The 23,329-nt window shown below is 28.8% G+C and overlaps 1 protein-coding gene across 1 annotated transcript in view; it reads left to right on the forward strand.

Annotated features, from left to right (window-relative positions):
• Positions 1-12,616, forward strand: part of LOC107441943 (tachykinin-like peptides receptor 99D) — a 62,985-nt gene extending 50,369 nt beyond the window's left edge. The window contains exons 4-6 of the mRNA XM_016055365.3: positions 4,582-4,732; positions 9,965-10,161; positions 11,824-12,616. Coding sequence (XP_015910851.1) covers positions 4,582-4,732; positions 9,965-10,161; positions 11,824-12,031 — 556 coding nt within the window. The 3' untranslated portion in view covers positions 12,032-12,616. The remainder of the gene's footprint in view (positions 1-4,581; positions 4,733-9,964; positions 10,162-11,823) is intronic.
• Positions 12,617-23,329: the final 10,713 nt, after the last annotated feature.

A 23,329-nucleotide genomic window follows, 5' to 3' on the forward strand; every position in this document is an offset into this window, starting at 1 on the left:
CAAAAAATTGAAATGAGGTTCAATTTCACTTCGTTATTTGGCTGCGCTACAAACTTAAGTACCTTCAATATTATATATTTTGATGCAATATAGTCTAGTAGAAAATTTCAAAGCGAATTAACTACACTTCACTACTTAACATATGTTGATTTCATTTGGTTAAAAGTACATATCTCTTGAAACAGATTTGTTTTAATATATTGATTGTCTTGATACATTCTTCTAGATCCCATTACAAAATTGGATTGACTTTCACTACGTTATTTTAATTTTTCATGCTGACTTAGCTACAAACTTCTACAGCGAACTGTACATGTGCACGAACAAGCATATTTTCATTTTTTTCTGAAATACGTATATACTTTTAATCCAGCTTAAATAAATCCAGCGTACTATAAACCCAGCGTATTTTAACAGTTTAGTAAAATATTGACTTTTAAAACAGCGGATATTTTTTTTACTAATTACGCTCTCATATAATCAAACTAAGTATTTTTTTAAAAAAATTAAAAAAATGGTAAAGAATAAATAATGTAAGGTGCAAAATTTGTTACTTTGCATAAAATTAAGCAAATTTTAGCCATAAAATCTAAATTTTCAAGAAGTTGATAGATGAATAAAGTTTTTCTCATAAATGTAGATATACTACGTTACCTGAAATGTTTTTTCATTCATGCCATTGCTTGGATGGTTTATTTATTTATTCCCTTATTTGTTGTAGTCTACACCTCGAAATCAGTTTTATAGGTAATTAATTACTTAAAATTGAACTGAATGTAGAAATAAGACTGTATTCTTAATATGGAACAAATAAAGCTTTCTAACTGAAAATTGTAGTAAATACCTGAAATAAAACTTTATTTTAAGTTTTTTCAACCAGCGTAACTCGAAGTTTTGACTCGAAAGAAAGAACTCGAAAATTCCGTCAATTCCAGGTTTTAAAACCATTCTAGCGGTTCCCAGTTAAGGCTATATTGTGCAATTAATTCATTTCAGGTGAAAAGGGTAAAGAGTGATAGCTGGTTTGCTCCCATTTTGTTGGTGGATCTTGAGAATACCATAATAGGATCTTGAGATTAATTTGTAAACACCCATTCGTTTCTCTCAAAAAAAACTTTATCAAGTTGATTTTTCTGTACTTAATGTATCTGTTTATTTTATGAAACAAAAATTATTAATTATTATTATAACAGTTAATAGTTATTTTTATACCAATACGCGATTAGAATTTGTTAGAGCAAACCGTGTTGCAAATCCAAAGCAGTAGCATTGAGTCTTAAAAAGAAACACGGGAAAAGTATGTTAAGCCGAATATTATAAAGTAAATTGGTAACATTGCCTTGTATTGAATTTATATTGAAGAGACATGATAAAAATCTAAAATCACTTTTCTTTAGGTAATTAGTAGATAATTACAAACAAAGGCAAACAACGTGGAAGAGCACAAAAATATTTATAAAATACAGACAGCTGTTTCGGATGCTCAAAGGGCAACCTTCATCATGCACCTTTATTTGCAACCTTCATTTGCACTGATGAAGGTTACCCTTTGAGCATCCGAAACAGCTGTCTGTATTTTACCTTTACTGCACCTTTATTTGCAACCTTCATTTGTACTGATGAAGGTTACCCTTTGAGCATCCGAAATAGCTGTCTGTATTTTATAAATATTTCTGTGCTCTATAACGTTGTTTGCCTTAGTTTGTATTTCAGCACAAAGGTCGCCCACTTGTGTATTTAGTAGATACTTTCATCGTTAGACAGTTTGAATATATGGCTACACATCGAAACTCAAAACCACTATCACCTACTTGAAGATCATCAGGCATTATTGAATCAAAGTATTAAACAGAAATTCTTTTCAAAATGAAAAATAATTATTTTTTAAAATTTTTAAAAATTTTCAGCTTATATTAGGCCGGATATTATAGTGTATTTTAATAACATAACCTTGTGTTTAATTTGAAATTATTGAAGAGACAAGAAGAAATTAGGAAATCAGTTTCCTTTTAATCAATTTGTTGCTGTCATTAATAAAGCAGCCGACCTTCCTGTGTAGGGGGCACGAAACTGTCCTTGCATCAGAAAGGTCCTGGCTTCGAATCCCGGGCAAGGCATGGATGTTTCTTTCTCTCTCTCTCTCTCTGTGTTCTATGTCCTTTCTCTTTTGTGTATGAATGTGTGTGAATGTGACCCGCCCTATAAGCGGGTTGTGGTTGCGTGAATGGCGTGGCAGAAGTCGAATTCCTGGTCATAGATGGCGCCACTGAAAAAGAGGAACTATCGCACCCCCACTGCCTAAACAGGCATACGACAAAAAAAAGATTAATAAAGCAATAGAAATTCCACATATATGGCCATACATTCAAACATAAAACTGCCATGAACCACTAAAAAGTCTTTAGGCATTATTTTTTCTAAGTATTAAGAAGAAATGGTTTTAAAAATGATTTTTTTTTTCAATTTTCAATGGATGGACTCAGGTGCCACGGTACGTCTAAACCCCCAAGTCTTGCAAGATGAGAGGGTACCTTGGGAGCCCTAGTATGTCAATCAAATTGTAATCTCAGACTCTTAGGAGCATAGAAAGAAAATATTTATTTTTGGTGATTTACTGAGAAATAACACTGTCAGAACACTGTTAGAAATAAAGCCAACCTCGCTTTATTATTATTAAATTTAAATAATTCAGCACTCAAATTAAACGCCAAAAAGACCATTAGAATTTAATACAAACCTGTAACCAACATATTTTCTTTATGCTAAATTGGAAGCAGTTTAAAGAAAGTAAGTTTAAAATTAAATTTTAATGAGTAGTTAAATAAACTCAAATTTAAAAACAGAAACTTCCTACACAGTTTAATGGAATAAATAAGTTAGAAGTTTCTTTCATTGAGAAAAGAAAAAAGTATAAATAATTTTCTTTACTTAATATGTAATTGAAGTAAATTTATTAAATAATTTATTTATTTAAAAAGGGATTAGGATTGATTAAACATGAAAATGTATTTTGTGAAATAAAATAAATTCCAAAGCTAGATAGCATGTTATGCTTATAATGGCTTACAATGGCAGCTGCTCTTAAAAATATCAGAGTAAGGAATAGTGAGCAAATCTATTCCAGGAACTAGCATTTAATATTTAAAAAAATTCTCAGTGTAAGGAATATTCAACAAATAAAAACCGGACAAACTTACTCATAGTCCTATCTACCACAATTATTCCAATGAAAATTAATATTAAACTGTTATTGCAAATAATAATGTGTCATCCAATAATCCGTATTCAATGCACAATTTTTTTTCCTAAACTGTCTTTAATCTATTGCGAGAAAGAAGGAACAAAATTGAAATGAAACTCATCCGGAGAAGTAAAAGAGGAAACAAATTAGAAAAATAATGGAATATTTTAATATTATTGTTATATGCCGTAGTAAATTTGGTGAAAAAAAATTTTTTTGAAACAAAGCTAGTTTTGATCATTAAATATTGGATTTTTCGGAAAGCATTTTTTTTTTTCAGCAGAGGACTTAAGTGTATTTTTTCACAGCTAATGTCATACATACAGCTAATGTCATACACAGCTAATGATAATAGGGCTGTATTATCATTAGCTGTGTATGACATTAGCTGTATATTTTGACAATTTATATAGTAAGTGTTGCAGTAGTTTTTTGTTGGCTCGTTGGTGCAATTTTAAAACAATAGAAAATAAAAAGCTGCATGTTTAACTTTTTTATTATCGAAAAAATAGAGATGCTATTCAAGCATCCAATGTAAATGGAGAATATATACTGAGTGCCAAAACTTTTTTGCAAAATTTCAATCCGGTAATTTTGATTTTGAAAATGCACCACGTTCTGGAAGACTAGCAAAAGTTGTTGAAGACACAATAATGGCGTAAATTGATGCAAACCGACAATTCGTGATATTGATGAGAATTTTTTTTAAAATTCGGACATTCATTATCATTTGAAGTGGCTAGGTTTAAACTCGAAACCCACCATATGTGTTTCTCATGTTCTTACAGAAAGAAATTTGCGGTACCACGTTGACACCTGGGATTTGCCTCTCAAAATTGAAACAAATCATCACTGGGAACCAGAAAATAGGTGTCTATAAAATGCTTCAGTCTCTGCAAACTATTTTAGATGGTCGGACCTTTATTTCAAAGTAGGAGGTCAGAAATCATCTGGATCAGTGTTTTGCCACAAGAAACCTGGATCAGTTTTTTGGTATAAATATTATCAGCGAGGAACCATGCCTCATGACAAATGACAAAAAGTATTAGACTAGAAAGGACAATACATAAATAAATAAGCTATTTATTCACTATTATAAAATCATTTTTCATTTTCATAAAAAAAATGACTTTACTTTCCGAACTACCCTAAAAAAATACCACCTAAAAGCGAGTGCTTTTGTCTTAAGGAAACAACTGAAAAATAACAATTTCAATTTACTGTTTCAACCGTTCTTCACATTTTCACTAACAGACAGATTTCCTCTATTTGCAGTTATGTATTAAAAAAATTCCATGTTTATTTTTGATACAAAAAAAATTCTTTTTATTTTCTTTCAGGTACAACATTGTGATTTTCATCGTAACCTATGTTTTACCCATAACATCGATGACATTCACCTACTTTAGAGTGGGAAGAGAATTGTGGGGAAGCCAAAGCATTGGAGAATGTACTCAAAAACAAGTTGAAAGCATCAACTCAAAAAGAAAGGTACTCATTCATTTTTATATATTTCTTTAGTTGTTTGTAAAACGCAGATTTAAAGTAAAATAATTATAAAATTTTCATGTTTATAAAATTTAAAAATTTTAAATCTCTCGCATTCAAGATTTTAAACTGAATATTTCCGCGCAAGAACGTGGTAAAGTTACATTTGATATAAACTTTTAGTTACAAAGATACTCTTTCTAGTGGAAGATACTATGGATACTCTTTCCGATTTAAGGAACAAGTGATGCTATTTTGTAACTACAAAAGTCCGTTTAATTTTGCAATGTAAAAGAGTCTTTTTACAATGATACTGAGATAGGCAATATCTGCGTAATACTTTAATTAATAGATATTTTGTCCATGAAAAACTTACAGTCATGTTAAAAAAATAAATATTATGATTGCATGATTGTTTGTCGAAAAATAACAGGCGTGATTTTGTGCGCTTTCTTTTTCTTTCAATTCCCATGTTTTTTATATTCAACAATAAAAAAAAATATTTTTATGATGCATATATTTTTAATAATATATACTTCTAAAAGATATATTTCTTATTATATATAATTTTATAACATATATTTTTTATAAAATATATTTCTTATTATACATAATTTTATAATATATATTTTTTATAAAATATATTTCTTATTATACATAATTTTATAATATATGTATTTTTTTAAGCTTTTTTATTCAAACAGTATAAAGCACAAAACAATAATTACTTCTATTTCCAATTTCCAAATTTAATTTTCCATCATTTTTTAAAGTAGAACAATTGTTATTAAAAAAAGTAAACTCAGAAGAAAAATTTAAGTGCAAACAAAACGAAATATACAATCACAAATACAAATATATGCATGAAAGTGCGGTCAGCTAAACAACGATCTGTTTTGTTTTCATCTTATATGTAGGGGAGAGTCGGGTAGCCCAGCCCACTTAAGGAGTATTGCTTATACTTCTGTATAATACTGAGTAATAATCAATATTTTTGTATGTTTCTATTGTTTTGTCATCTAATTAAATAATGCAAAAAGAATAAGCAAAAGAAAGAACAGTTTAACTTTTAAAAAAAATAGAAATTTAAAAAAAAAACATATTTTTCAGCTCTTTTTAAAATGTGACGGGTAGCCCCGCCCAGTTACAAAAATTATGTTTTTTGACTGTTTTTTCAGGTGTAAATAAAAATGACCATTTTAATGACAATAGATAAACCGAATCGAAACATTCAACCAATTTTTCTTAATTTCATGACTACTGTATTCTACATATTTTCAAAACTATTGTTTACTATGTTACCAGCTGCATAAATACTTGAAACTTTGAAAATAATCTTTTTTTAATATAAAAATTATTGTCCGATGGCCCATTGACTTGAAAAAATATTCTGCACATATGAAATTGACAGTGGGCGGGGGTACCCGACACTCCCCTATTGCTTACGAATTTATTTTGAAACTTTCTGCAGAAATCTTTGAATAAAACTATGATAACTAAGAATATTTTGAAGAATATATTTAAGTTTCAGACGTTTTAAAAAATAGTTGAGCTCTACATTTTACAATCCAGATAGGCGTTTTGTTAAGTGCAAATATAAAAATCTAAAAAAAAAAGAAAAGAAAAAAAAATATTATGGTATCTCTAAAATTTTATAAGTGCTTCTGATACGCTTTTTTTCTTGTCTCCTGAGATTCAGTTCTTCTTACATTAAGATGTGCAGTTGTATTCACTTTGTGAGGATCGCACCTTGCTTGTCGTTGAAAGAAAAAATATGTATGAAAAACTAAGTAAGAAAGTGTATTTTTTTCCAAAAAGAAAGTAAGTTTCACTTCAGCCACTGAGCTTCAGTGGAAGTATTTACGATAAAAGTTTAAAAAGTCCTAACACTACCTAAAAGAGACGAAAAATGTAAATAAATAAAAAATATGTTAAAGCTACATTTAACATTTAAATGTTTCTAAAATGTGTAAGTATTCAATGAATAACGAGAAGCATAATTTAACGCATTGAGAATCATTATTTTTTTTTAAATTAGTCAAAACAATGTGTTTTAAAAATATTTAAGAACAAAAGATGTTCTCACATACAATCGTTTTAAATGATATTTACTATTAAAAATATACACCGAAGAGCCATTACATTATGTATGACCACCCTGCTAATAGCCTCTAGGACAACCCTTAGCCCTCAAAACTGCTAGCACCCGCCGTGGCATTGATTCCTCAAGGTGCTGATAGATAGTCTGAGGTATCTGGTACCAGCGCTCACCAAGTGGTCCTGCAGTTCCCTCACATTGCAAGGGGGTAGCGTGGCAACACGAATTTGGTTTCCGAAGTAGGACCACAAATGCTCTATTGGATTAAGGTCAGGTGAATTTAGGGGCCAAGACAGGACTTGAAAGTCACTTTAATGTTCCTCGACGATTCGACCCTTATGTCATGGTTCATTATCCTGCTGGTAAACACCATCCCCAGCAGGAAAAGCTGTTGTCATGAATGGGTGACCCTGGTCTGCAACTATGTTCAAGTAGCTTACAGGTGTCAGGGATTGTTCTATGAGGATTATGGGTCCTAATGAGTTCCATGAAGACATTGTTCCTGGTCGAGAAACCATGAAAACCTGGGCGAGCCCATTGTTATAGATGGAGGGTGGTCATAATGTGATGGTTCCTCGGTGTATGTATTGTCACTATATTTTCATTGATTAATTTTTGCGACTGTGAGAGTAAATTTTAACCTCTCTCCGAATTGTTAGATCACTGAAGCCTCAGATCTAATAGTTCGAATTACTTCCTGAGTGTTACGGGTTTAGTTTATAGTTATTTTACTGCCAAAGTGGGTTTATAGTCGATCAAAATTTCTGTCAATAAACTAAATGAAGTATAGAAATCTCATCTGCTGTTCTGAGCTAAATAAAAATAGAAGAATCAATTAATTTTTTCAACAAGCAGAATTTTTGTTTGCAAGCTGAATTGGGCTTAAGGCTTATTTAAACTTCCATCACTTTTCAAACTAACTAGGACACTCGAAATAAAACTGTAGCTATCTGATACCAATGCAAAAGTTGCAATCGTTTTCAAAATAATGCAGCCAAGCGTTACCAAGAAAGGAATTTTTCTGCGGTGATATGGTGAATTTCGGTGGGGATTGAGGTTTATTATGCACTGATAGAAATTTATCTGAAATAAACGGTAAATAACCATTTATTTAATTATTATTTTACCATATTCAAACAAAACAGTAAAATGACTTTAAATAAAATGGTAATCAAGCTGTTATTTGTTAGAAAAACCGTTTATTTACTGCTTTCATCTAATACGATTAAACAACGAGTAAACGGTTTCAAAATCAAGAAGGTAAAAATGTCCTTTGGCATAAACTTTACGGTTAATCGTATGGAGATGAAAAAAGTATACATTTATTTTTTTTATTATACCTTAGCTATTTGAAAAAAAAGTGTAAAAAATAAGCTATTTTTTTCTAAAACAGTGTATACTATCGGCATAAATAATGGAATGGAACGAAGATCTGAAAATGGAAAACACTTACTATACCTATTTGTTTAATAAAACATAGAAATTTAAATAAATTATCAAAAAATAAGAATAATGGTATAAGCTCTTGTCTATACTTTGAGTGTATTAAGATTTTTTTCTTTTACATATACGTTGATTTGTATACCATTATAGTGCTTAGACTACCTAGACAAACTAATTCTAAAATTTTCCTGCTATACACTTCTTTTTAATGAATAAATTGCGGAAGGTAGGCTTATGGTGTAGGAAACACACCAGCTAAAAATTCGGACAAAACTTGAACTGACACTCAGTTGATCTGTTATCTAAAGATTAATATTAAGCTTTAAGTTGGTTTTTGATTTCATTCAAATTTTTAAATTAAATATATTGCAGCTTATAAGATTTGACATGCAATCTATACGGAGAAAAAAATTCTGAAAAATTACCATAGTCGTATGATAAGGAAGTTTCTGGCAAAAGTAACCATGATTCTGGCAATCAAAACAAAATATACGGTTTTTAAAACATTCATGACATAATTTTACCGCTCGCTGCTGTAACGGTTTACCGGAAACTCTGATTTTCAAACTTATAGTTCTTATTATAATACATTTCGTAACAAATACAAAACTTAAAAATAAATGTAACAAAATCAATTGATTTTTATGCCATTATATAATGTTTCACGATAAAAAGTTCTTCAGTAAAATCAAACATGTTACCATTTATTTGGTAATTTCACCATTTCTTTCCCTCTTATCAAATAGAATGATTTTACTCTGTTTGCATTTTCGTGTCTTATAAAAAATGGCAATTTACATAAAGGGTTGAGAGGACTAAAATGACTGTTAATTATTTCTTATTCCGATGTAGTTTCTTTATTATAACAAGGGATAAAAGGACATGAAAAATGGCTTCAAATATTTAAGTAAGGTGCTTTAAAGATATTAAACACAGATATATTATACCATGGATACTATTTTATCCTTCTTTTCTCGAGGTAGTGGAACATAATTATTTATTTACATACATATATGGATAGCTTTGTAAATAGGAAGAAAGTCTTAAAAACTCTTTTCAGTTTGAAAAACAGAGCAGTTTTGCGAAAAACACCAAGAAAATTCTTCCAGTGTAATAGCAGAATTTGAACCCACTATATCTACGCTATAGAGGGGTTAGCGAAACAGCAATTCTGCACGGTGAGAAGTGAGTAAGGCAAATATATACTATTGAAACCTCTATTACCGTGGAAAGTATAGATTATATAGAGTACATAGATGACAGATTGACAAAAGTACTGTCGTTTTCTAAATTATTAAAAGTTTGAGCTTGCACAACATCAAACGAAATGCATTCAAATTTAAAAAGCATAGAAGATAGTTAGAGGTCTCTTTCTATAACAATTTCAACGAGCGAAGCAGATTTAATATTTATTTATATAAGTTCATAACGAAGTAAATTTATACTAACGTTAACAGTCTTTGAACTTCTCTATGATAAGCCACGTTTTTGTTCATCTTTGAAATATTTGTTCATATAAGACGCTTACACTTTCTGTTGATAAGTAATACATGAATTTTTTTTAAATAAATGAAATGCACATTTAATTTCTAATCAACAAAGTTTCTCAAAAGAAATCTTGTTCGTCTTTCATTAAATATTTGTTGTTTTGAAAAACTGCAGATTTTTACACACAAAAATTTTTTTCTTACTAGATCGTAAAAATGATGATAGTTGTCGTTGTAATCTTTGCTGTTTGCTGGCTACCATATCATATTTACTTCTTGGTTGCTCATCATGTACCCCAGATTACCAGTGCAACATATGTTCAGCCAATATACTTATCAATTTATTGGTTAGCGATGTCCAATGCATGCTATAACCCATTCATCTACTGCTGGATGAATAGCAGGTAAGAAAACGTTAGCATGACTGTTTTGACTTTTTTATGTTTTTAACTCTGTTGATTCCACTGTTTCGAATTATGCACTACAAATAAAAGAACTGATATAACTTTTTATTTTGCAATTTTAGATAAGTAGTTTAAAAATATAATTTATTATTAAACACTTTACTACTTGTAGTTTTTTTTTTATTGGAAACCTTATGAAAGGTCTGCTATACACTGTAAAATATCCCGGTTCAAATATAGTAAAAATACCGGTACTCGGAATTTTTCCGTAAAATCCATTTTTGCCTTTAAATATTACAAATAAAAACAATCTGATATTCCTTAATTTTTACAGTAATATTTTTTTGCAAAATCACTGAATCATTATAGTTAAATAATTATTAATGTAAAATTTATAGTACAATATTTTACGGTAAAATTGGATTTTACCGATGAAGCACCAAAATTGTCGATACCAGAATTTGATCTGGAATTTCTTACAATGTGGTAAAACACAATACACGCCACTTAAAATCTAACGTAGATTTGTCATTGCTTTCTTTCTATTTTATTTTCGTATTAAATTTATTAGTTTTTATATTTTAGTATATTAATGTAATTTGCTCCAAAAAATAATAATTGTAAAACTTTTAATAAGATCAGACACCAATCTGAATCATTTTATCTTCAAATGTAACGCAGTATTACGTTATTATAATATTAGTAATAATTAAAGCAATCCTCCTGAATTCTTAATTTAAAATACAAAATTAAAAACTTAATAAGAACAGTACAGTTAAATACATTTAGATGTGAGATACAAAAATATTTTCAGGAAAACAATAACCTTACATGAATACACAAGTGGGCGACCTTTGTGCTAAAATACAAACTAAGATAAACAACGTTTAAGAGCGCAAAAATATTTATAAATGCAGACAGCTGTTTCGAATGCTGAAAGGGCAACCTTCATCAGTGCAACAGAAAGAAATGAGAGAAAACAGGGTAAATATATAGAGATCATTTCTTTCAGTTGCACTGATGAAGGTTGCCCTTTGAGCATCCGAAACAGCTGTCTGCATTTATAAATATTTTTGTGCTCTTAAACGTTGTTTATCTTAATTTGAATACCTTTACATGCTACTCGCTTCCGTGACTTTGGTTCACAGGTGCCCACTGTGTAACACGAAATGAGTAACAACTCTGGCATCTTCTAAGGCGAAACGAATAAATTTCAGTGCCTGCCATTCGAAAACAAAAGAAAAAAAAGAACCGTTATTACTTAGATGAATTTTATGCTGATGACAACCAAACCAATAAAAAATTAATGTGGGAAAACTGGATCCTACTATGTGATTTTCCAGCCACTAATAATGCTCCGACAACAATAGAAAATTGCGTTAGACCATTTTTTATGTTATATATTATGTTATGTTATATATATATATANGTTGAAGTTATTGGAATAAAATTATTAAATAATTGAAGAACGGATTTTTTTTTCTGATATATATATATATATATATATATATATATATATATATACTGCAAATCTATATTCACTAAAGTAGTGTCCGATACGCTGTTTTAGAAACATTAAGTTTGGTAAGAAATCTTACCTTTTTTTAACTCATATTGAGAACAAAAATAACCAACACAATCAACTCATTTTCTGCTTTACAGATTTCGCCAAGGATTTAAGAGTGTTTTCCGGTGTTGCAAATGGAAGGAAGAAAAAATTAATCCTTTAGAGCAAAGGAAATTTACAGCTGTTCGTCAAAACACAACTAATGGTGTTATAGCTTTGCAAACAGTCACAGAATCCCTCAGTGGAAGTAACCCCCACCTCTATAACAAAAGTGTTCGAGTGGAACGTCTTTCTATTCTTTAAAAAAATCTCACTTTGGCACAAGAAAACACTTGAGTTTTCCCCTGACGTTCCCTGAATGGCTGAAGTCATGCTTGCTTAAGATATGTTTCAGGAACATTTGTTGTGTACATTAATAACTCATTTTGCAATTAATACTACGTGTAACATCGACTTTTATTTTATTTATTTGTTTTAATTTTAAGTCAGAAGTGAGGTCTTTCGAGTCTGTATAAAAGAATTTACGCTGTTTATCTCAGATTCCGTGAAACAATATACGTTTATTTAATTTTATTTATTTTTTTTGATGAAAGCTTAATTTTCGTTTGCAAATAATAGAAATAAGCGAAAAAAAGCATTTAAATTGTTGATATAACTAGCTGTTGTTATGAAAAGAGAAAAAAAAGTAAAAGTAAGCATGTATATATGTATGTAAAAGAAAATTAAGAATGAAAGAAAATATTAAATTTGCAAAGAAAAATTAAGAATTTAAGATTTCTTCATTTTTTTTAAGTTTTATTAACAGTGCAGAGGCTGCAAATCTAAAGAATCCATACTGTAAGATAAAATTGTAAAGAAAAATAAGCAACAGACAAAAAGAAGGAAAAACATTTTTTTAAAAGAAAAGAAGAAAGACCATTACGAAAAAATTATTAAATGGTTTTAAATTTAAAAAAAAAAATTCAAAATTTTAAAAAGTCTTTAAATTTAAAAAAATGCCTTTGGCTATATTAATACCATATTGAAAAGCAATATTTTAATCATGTGAGCTGACGTCAATAATTTGTTTTGTTGTTGGGTGAGGATTTTTTAAATTTTAAAAATTTGAATTATTTTTTCATTATATTTTCTTTTCTCTAAAAATGGCTTTTTTCATTTTTTTTCACTTCTTCTCTTGCTTTCTTTGTATGCCATACATACAATCATCACATGTGATATTTTAAAAAGGAAAAGAGGAAAAAAAACATTTTTTATTTTGTTTTTGATTTATAAATGTGAGTGCTTATTGTTATAAAGCATTACCCCTAAAACCCTCATATGGAGGTAGATGATATGTAATTATTTTACTTGTGGTGTAATAATTTTGTGCTTCTGAGTCATTTGTAGATACTCTTTTATGATGCGTAATTATGTTTTTTAATTGATTAAATTCTATCATATCTAATTTTCAAGTAATTAATCTCTTCACATACATGTATCAATAAATTTTATGCTTTTCATATTCCCCTCGTTCTTAATTAATTTATATACTCGTAAGTGCTCTACAATAACTATAATATTTTAACTAATATATCGTGTTCTAACTAGACACTACATTTAACATCAAACCTTCACATTGTTAGTAACGAAATTAAAATTACATGGATTACATATTGTTGCTTCATATCTTTACAATAGCGTTTAAAAATACTTAACTAATTAAAAATCAAGAAATAAGAATATACAGTTTATAAGTCTTAGATGAGAAATTAAATGAATAACAGAACTGTCGATACCGTTTTATGATTTTTTTTCCCCTTTGAAGCATATTTTTGGAAAAGCAATAAGTTTAATTAAATCACTTATTTGCAAAAAAAGTAAGTTGTTTTTAGACAATACACACATTTCATAATATTAAAAAACAAAATATTTATTGACAAAATGTTTGAGTTTTATAATCAGCAAGTATTAATTAAATGTTATTGTTGTCGTCAAAACTGAGATCAAGAAAATTACATATTACAAATGATGATTCACAAGTAGAAAATTGTACCGACGTTTCAGCTTTTGCAAAATTACAATATTTTTCAAAAATGTCTAGTAAAAAAAAAGAGCAAATTTTACGTATATTATTTAATTAATTATTTTTTGGTTATAATCTAGTTCTGTTCATAATTTGACTAGTATAAAACACTCTTTATTTTTATTGAATTGTCAAAAGATAATTAAATGTACTCCATAACTTTTTTTCATTGCAACAAAGATTACATAAATCACTCCTATTTCAAACTCAGAAATCATTTCTTGAAGCGACTGAAATTGAAACGTTTCATAATGCTTTTAATAAAAAAGTATGATATTAAAAAGTAAAAGAAATAATTACCATATAAAATAACAAATAATTAATTTTTATCTTTATTAATTTTCTTAACTCTTTGAAAAACTCGTTTTAACACTTTTTACTCTATTTCATTTAGGACAGGAATTAATAAACGCGAGTCTACTATATTTCATTAAGGTGCTGCTTCGTTCTAAACATGTTTGTAAATGGTGCCTATGCTTTAAAAAAAAGAAGCGACTTCTAAAATTGAAATTCGATTGATTTGAAAAATATTGCGTTGGATATAACAATTGCGAACAGCGAGAAAAAAGCATAAAATCTTTAAGCAACTTTAAATACTTAACAAGCCACTTTTTTAGATATCCTCTTTAAAAAATATGAATCAAATTATGATACAAATTGCAGGCACTTGGGGAACATCAACCGTAAAATCAATTTTTACCGTAAAATATTATACTGTTATTTTTACTGTAATATTTATTTAGTTTGCTTCAGTGATTTTACGGCAATTATTGCTGTAAAAAGTTCCGCATATCAGATGTTTGTCCTATAACTTGTACCGATAAAAATTGATTTTACGGTAAAAAGTACCGGTACCTTAAGTGCCATTACTTTTTACAGTAATTTGATTCGCAATTTCCTGCAGTGTACTTGTTTCATATTTATTAAATAATTTTCAATTAAACATACTTTTTTTCCATATTGCAGTGTTAGGTAATTAATTAGGCATTGAGAAAGGTCCTCCTCCAAAAAAACTTTACTAAGTCATTTATTTATTTTTAATGTGCAGTTTATCGATGTGTCATATACTTGCAAAAGTTAAACAATAACTGTTATTAGTTATGTGCTATATGAGTAAATAGATTGTTATGTGTGTATTTATTGATGTTTTACAATGGCGTACAACGCACAAATTTATTTTATTTAACGACTGCTATATTTAGTCGTACTCGACCAGAAACATTGATTTACTTTTTATTTATTCAATTTTTAATGATTTGTATACAATGTTGGTTTCTATTCACGTATTTTGTGAAATGGTATTCTAATTTTTAAATATTTGATTATAAATGTATATGAAGTGAAATAAATTGTTTTGTGTTATTCATCTTCTACTCATTATTTTCAGCTTCACTATTTATTGCGTCATACAATAAAAATTACAGTCGGTTGAAAATTTTTAGAATTACTTCTACATACTGTAAGACATATGTACGCAAATTTTATGAAACAGTTTTTACGTCTATTGTTGAAACTGTTACCCGGTATAAAATCCATACGAACATTCGTCAAAGTGACTAAATAGCTAATGTCACTTTTTCGAGGAAATGAATTTCGTCAATAGTGAAGAAATATTTCATCATTCTATTTTTTCCCAAAAAAGAAAAACGCGTGTTACTTAAGTATCTAAGTTTTTATATAATCAATATTTCGTCGACACTATATACCTGGATCAATGTCAGTTTGATAATATCAGAAATACAGATAGAATCGAGAGACAAATTACATCCATGCCCGAAGCTGGATTCAAACCTGGGATCTTTCTGGTACGAGGCCAATTCATCGACCATCATACCAGGTCATATTTTGTTGTCACCTTATTTTCCATCGTCTTGTTTTCATCCAAGTTAAAAATTTCCCACGATGCACTGTGATGACGTTTCAAGTTGAGAAAACATTTTCGTCATACATTTGAGAGTTCTCGATGCGTCACAAATCACATGATTTTATGACGAAATAATTCTTGAAATGAACAAAATTTAGTTCAAAGGGAGAGTTTTATTTCAAAGGAAAAGTTTTATTTCTGCGAGTGCAATAAAACAAATATTTTTCAGTCATTGTTTTAAAAGCAATGTGTAATTTTAATAATTAGAGGTTTTCCGTCCTCTTATGTCCATAACTACTCAACTCCAAAACAGCTTTCCCAGTTCTTTTTACATCGCTTTAGAACCCGAGGTCTCTTAGTTCCCCCACCAGAAACTAAAATATTATAATGTAGTATTCCAGTTTAAGGTATCCGACTAGTATCGGTACAGTACTTTTTTTGTAAAGAAGCTTAATTAAAACTTTAATTTTGTTTTTGGTAAACAGAGTCTCTAGCATTATAAATTTAACGTTTAGAGACTTTCTAAAATATTTTTCAAAAGAAAGACAAATTTGAATTAAAAAGCCACAAATTTTTCATTTCACGCTATTAGCTCCAGAACAAAATGTAATTCATTAATATCAAAATATTTTTTTCTAGATCAATGATGTAATTATCATTTTTTTTAACTGAAACTTTAAAAAAATTTCAAAACGACAATGAAATAGAACTAAATATCCTGTTTAATATTGAAAAATTCTAAATATTTCTACTTAGCTTTTAGTTAAAAATATCGCTAGCATTGAATCTACTTACAAATATTCAAAGAATTCTATAATAATTAGTTGTAATGTGTGTTAGCGTAAAAACATTTTCTAAATTTTTTCTGACAGCAAAAAAACTAATAATTCGAAAAAATAATTTCAAAAAATGAATTTTATTTGATGTGTGATAAAATATAATTCATTTAAATGAGAAACTTAAATATTAAAAGCACAACACAATAATTCAAGTTATATTTTCGGAAGTTTAGTTTCGTTTTCGTCTGTTAACATACAAAATTAAAAGAACTGTAGCTTTACTTCTTAAAATCTGAGTTCAAAATTTTAAAGGCGTTTGGAAAACTAAAGAACAATATTTCAAAGATAGTCAATAAAAAAATCTAAATTTTCACGAAATTGCCTATTTTTACGCAGTCGGATATCTTAAGTAATTTGTTGGTTAAGAAACCAAAACTCTTTTAAAGTACTCAGACAAATATGTATCCCAGAATACTCAGTGTCATAGTTACACTTTGTGAAACGTTTCAATTACTTCTTTATTTAAATATTTTCCTTTTATTTTTTCAAAAAAAAAATATTTTTCCTTTATTTTATAACAGTTTGAGTTTACTCTTTGAGAAGTTTTCAGATGATTTTTCTTAAATGAAGGGATTTTTTCTCAATTTAAACGTAAATATATTAAATAAATTTTCCTCTAGCAAACATTTTACTTCTCTTTTGGAAAGAATCTTAACCTTCCATTTGTTCTTCTTTACTTTCAACAGTCATTAAACTTTCTGCCTGATATTAATTCCTGTGGGCAAATGAAAGTCCCTCTTCCCTCCCCTTTGGTGTCTTTCCGTGCTCTGGAAGAAGAATGTCATTGAAATTATTTTATGACTTTGTTTTTCACAGTATCACCGATTATAAGCTTTAATTTCCTTTCCTTCATTTATTTCTGGGGGCTTACTTAGTCAATTTTAATCTTAGCTTCTTGATTTTTAATTAGTTATCTCTTGCCTGGTTTCTTTTCAGTCAAAGATTTTTTTTTTCTAAATTTTGAGGCACTCACTCACTGACTAGCTTTCCCTACACCAAAAACCCTACCTCCTCATTTTTTCCAAGATGAGCACTTAGGTCCGTATTGAGGTAATTAATTGCTTTTTCTATATTCTTTGCTTTATTTTCAATACACATTTTCAAAGCCTTTATGCTCTTCAGTAATTTAAATGTACTTTATATCTACCTCTTTTAACCCTTGAATATTCCTTTAACAATTAATATACCTACAATTTAAGTATTCATTTCGTATTTATCTTCTTATCAATCATAAAATTTTTATTTATCTTGTATCTCTTATTATGTACTGAGCTTTATTTGAAAATCCTTATTCTTGTCATAGATTTCTAAACTTTGGCATGTCTTTTGTTGAAATTTATTATAAAAAAATGTTGTTGAATCAAAATAATATATATTTCAGTGTATTACTTTTCTTCAATATCTCCTATATGTGGTAAGTATATTATCTTGTTTTGTGGGCATATGTGTTTTTTTTTTCTTAATTGGAAACATTCTGTAACTATCTCACTTACCTGGTTCCTTCACTAAGTTATTCAATTAGTACACCTAAAACAGTTACAATTTTTTTTGTTTAATATTATTTGTTTCCCTTTTTGGTGGCTTTACGTTATTGAAGTGAACAAAACCCGTCTTTTGCAGTTCATCCCATTAGAATACAGATAAAATGAACTCATACCTCATTTCACCTTAACTTGGCACTACAGGGAAAGGTAGTAAATGCAATGCTACGTCTTTGAAAAGTAGTTATTCGGTATTTTGGAATTAATTACAGTTTAAATGTGCGTACAAATATAAATAAATGTCGTATAATAAGAAATGTAAATCTTGAAACATATTTTAGTAGTTTTATCATGTTTAAATGTATTTAACTTATAAATACTTTCTCAGGAAAGCGAATGTACAAAGAAGAAGGAGGTCTTTTTTGTTTGGCGAGGGAATTAGTTTCCGAGGACGAGGAATTAGTGCGTTGGCTATGTTTTTGAAATGGCCAGCCAGCTCTTCCAAATCCCCTTGCCTTTGCGCTTTATATCAATTTCTTCCACTCGCTTCGCTTAATAGTACTTTTGTTTTTTATTATTTATTAACTGTTAACTTGTTTTTTTTTGCTAATTATTCATTGTTAGCTTGTTTTTATGGTTATAAGATTTTATTTTTCGCATTAATTTTTTTTTTTGCTAATTACTATATGTTAGCTTTTTTATGTTAGTTTGTTTTTGTAGCTATTAATTAAGCTTCATATCGGATTTTTAAAGACTTGGGATCCTATAGAGAGGTTTCCTTTAGAGAACGTTTTTTGGTGAGTTCTTTTGTTTCATAGAAGCAAATATACTTTTTTGAAGGAAAAATTACTTTTACGATAAAAAATTTACTGAAAAAAATGCGAAAATTATATTAAGAAAATAACAGTAATTATTATGAAACATACGTATGATCTTTTTCATGATCAGTGATTTCATGCCTATGTTGACTTTTTCTACCCTCACAAAACACCTACGTGGGATAAATTAAAATATATAATTCTATAAAAAAAAAGGTTGAGTGCAAAAATAAGTATCTAAAGTAAAGTATTTATGACCATCCGTGTATTTTTTTTTACTTTAATTTGATAAAAACAAAATTTCTTTTTGAATAAAATTTTCTTTCTTTTAAAGTTAGTTTCGCTTAGTTAAAAAATAAAAGTAAGAAAAAATCTGATTTTTAAAAATCATAAGAAAAATCTCTTTTTTAAAATTTATAATAAGAAATCTTACAATTAATAGCGAGTAATTGAGTTTTTTCCGTATTTTGCTCAAAATTTTAGTAAGTTTCTTGGTAAAGGAGAAGAAAAATGGAGCTTTGTTTCATTTAACGCCAATAATGGCCACTTTCGCTCCCTTTTTTTGCTACCTCATACCCGCAACAATCGTACAGCAACCCAATTTCCATGACAATGGCTGCAATTCGGTCTACCTGCCTTTCTCTCCAGTGCCAACCTGAAGTGAAACGGTGTATAGCATCACTTGGCATGATGCAATTGCACTATCAAGTAAGTTTCTTCGATAAATATCCCTTTCGAAGAGCCATAAAACATTTATTTCAAACGTATCAGTTTCAAAACTGCTTAGTATTGGTGCAATCTTAATGGTCACCAAATATATCTATATGATATTTTAGGCCTATATTAGTATATTTAGTATTTATTGCATAGCTCTTCAACATTTAAGTTTTGTAAAGAATACATTTGTCAGTAACAGCCAACTAAAGCCGATTTTTTAAAAAAAAAATTGAATTTTTATTAGTAGGGGAGAGTGGGGTCAATTGTAACAGGGTACGATTGTAACAGAGCAAAAATTTCGTTTGTCGGGTTCTAGATTTGGTTCCTAGGTGGCGCACAAGGTGTATTTAATAAATGTAGATTTACACCCCTGATGGCAATCATTTTTATGTACTTTTGAAAGAGTTAGATCACAAAAGATATTTTCACGCCACGCAAGTACTTTTTTTGGTATTAGAATATTATATTGTAACAAAGTAATTTTGTTTAAACAAATAAACATTAGTAACCGAATATGTAAGTGGACACCCTAATTAACATTTCAATAAAAAAAAGATTAGTTTTGCTAATTAACTAGCATTGTTTTTAACAAATGAAGCTGAAATGGCGTCTTGGGGACAATTGTAACAATAAGTAAAGGGACGATTGTAACAGCTGAAAATAAATAATCTTATGTTTACAAACCATTACTTAACTCTTTAAGAACCACCAATAGTTTCCTATATCATTTATATTATGTTGCATGTGCATTATTTTATTTGTCACCTTTCACAGCATAAATTAAAATTTTTAACCCCTTAAAGTTAAAAGTTTAACCCTTTAGGTCTCTGCTCATTATTATTTTTACTCCTAAAATATCACTACTATTTTGATCAATAAAAAAATATATCACAACTATGATAATATGTATAATTAACTATGTTTTAGTTGAATTTATGAACTGTTACAATTGACCCCGTAAGTGGGGACAATTGTAACAAGTGCACGACTGTCAAAAATTGTTAATAACTAATATAATAACATTTAAAATAAGGTATTTATTTTTTTTTCTAGTAGAGGATAGTCTACTTTACTCGTCTGTCGTACTTTCCTGATAACCACATGGATTTTTTGTTAGTTAAAAATAGTTAAGTAAAAAATGTTACAATTGACCCCACTCTCCCCTACTTTATAAGGTTTTCGGATCATGGCCATTTCTTATCTGACCTTTAAATTACTGTTCGAATATTTATAAGTAAAGGAAATACAAATTTCTTTTCCAATTAAATATTAGAAAAAGTTAATATTGTACACTATATATTAATACACTATTTTTGCTACCACTGAAAAAAATATTTTTTGAAACTATCTTTTAAAATCTTTAAAAATAATCTTATAATCTTTTAAAAATCAATAATCCACTTCTGAACTCCTACTTTGATAATCTGAACTTTAATGCCTAATTTGCTTTTTACTTGTTATGAAATTTTTATCAGTCTTTCTTATAAGTAGATAAATTTTCGCTTCCTTAAACACCTTAAACAGTATTTTAAATAATTAAAAATATTAGTAATATTATATATATATAAGAATATATCAAATACATAAGAATGTATTATCTATTTATATTTATTCAATTTAAAATTAATAAAAAGCAATAAATATTTAAAGCTGTATGGATTTTATTCGAATAAATGCTGTAATTTTTCAGAGATAAAAGAAAATTCTTTTAAGAGAAAATTTAATATCTCATAACCAGCATAGATGATCTTCATTATAAAATTGGTATATAAAAATGTCATTTAAAATTGTGGTCTCTATCAATGGTTATAATAAGATAGGTAAAAATTTTAATGAGAGCACATAAATTTGGCTTGTATTTATAAGTTTTGGGTGCATCAAAGGAGTCTTAATAAGCGAAAGAAATTCCACGTGTTTCTTGTATAACATATAGATATCATCAAAATTTAAATTAAGGTAAAATTAAGAATAAAATATGATTTAATATCATGCTCTTTGGTAGTTAATGTAATAAAATTAGTTACTTTTACCTTAAGATTCAGTACTTTTGACAGTTATAATTTGATGTAACGCATAAGTGCTCTATAAATAATCCCTATTTTATTTACTAAACGTTTGTTAAATTTATTTTTATGGGTTATTTTATTATTTTTCTTTGCAAGTTCTAAATGAACGTCCACCAACATATAATAATTAAAAAAATGTTTATTTTTAATTACTCCAATAACTTAATGAGGCAAATTTAAGGCTTCTATACTACATACTCCAATTCAGGGACTCTAATATAAATCTGTAACTTAACTCTTACCCTTCAAACTGTTTAAACATCCTTAAGGCATGGTGGTTGTTGGTTCGAATTATCGATTCAACCCTGGATCTATGCCACTGGCCTGTGTAGGGGTTAGGGAGCTGCCCTTGCATCAGAAAGGTTCTGGGTATGAATCCCGGGCAAGGCATGGATGTTCTTTCCTTCTCTGTACTATCTGTCCTTACTATGGGAGCAACGTTGGCCCACCTGATATGGTGCCCCTGAAAGAGTAGTCAACAAATATGCCCTTCAGATGCCTTAATGACCTAGGTCATTCTCCGGTGGGCATCGGAGGAAAAAAACCTGGATATATCTATTTATATTTATTGCCTCGCATGTATAAGCAGTTTTACGTACTCATAACAAAGTTTGGCTTTTGTTTTAAGCCTCTGTCATTGAAGAACAGATAAAACAAAATGCATCCAGCTATAGGAAGGTATTTAAGTCCATTCCATCCACTCTACAGTAGATGAATCTCTGAAAAGCTTTTTTCTAACTGCTCTTCAACTTGATTAGAGGTTGTAGGCCATACTTTGTGATGAGCATGCAAGTATGAGTAACTATAAATAAATCCAAAGATAAATTCAAATTCTTAAGTCAAAATTATTAAACAGGAGGTAGGAAAAATAAATAACCATTACTACACTTATTCAAATTGGAACAGCGCACAAGGCAGCTAAAACCAAATTCAAATTATATAAACTAGTAATAATATAAAATTACTTAAAAATGATTTAAAACATAATGTAAAAATNTATTGTTACTAGTTTAACTATAAATAAATTAATAAATACTTAGAATCTATTATTTGTTTTATAATTATTCATTTTACAGAGACTTCCGTGACCCAGCAAATTTGTTTTTTCCCCTATCGCTATGTAAAATAGAGGTAGTGAGTGCGAATTCCATTGAAACCCTGAAATACATGTATAAATAGATAAATTTGGCTTGGGAACATAGGCAGGATCATGTGCTTACTACACAGAGCAAATTAAAGAGAAATGAGAAAGACAATACAATTACATTGAACCCGCTACCTCTACGCTTCAGAGCATTTGAAGGAAGGGCATTAACTTTCGGCAGCAGAGGCCCAAGTGAAGAATATTTGTTAACTAGGAATGAATTCTAGAGGCCTTCCTCGCAGGTTGCTGTTGTTTCTCTAACCACTCTGAAGTGTGGATGTAGTGGAATCGAATGCCACTGTAACGCATCATATTCTTGCTGAACGTGAGCTGATTTTTTTATTCTCAAACTGAAAAGAGTTTTAAAGCAATAAAACCTACAGATGTAACTGAATAAATAAATTTCACGAACCTGATAAAAAATTCATAAAATAGATACTATAGCTGGAAAATTTCAATTCGACCTTTTTTTGTTATTGTTATATTTGAGAAAATTTGAAAATAGATAATTAATTGCCACTTAAATTCTATCAACTTTTTAAATAAATCGCTGTATTAAATAAACCATGCACAGGTTATTACAATTCTATTTGGTATAAGATATAGACAT

The sequence above is a fragment of the Parasteatoda tepidariorum genome, chromosome 4 (genome assembly GCF_043381705.1).
Source record: "Parasteatoda tepidariorum isolate YZ-2023 chromosome 4, CAS_Ptep_4.0, whole genome shotgun sequence".
NCBI classification, from domain to species: Eukaryota; Metazoa; Arthropoda; class Arachnida; order Araneae; family Theridiidae; genus Parasteatoda; species Parasteatoda tepidariorum.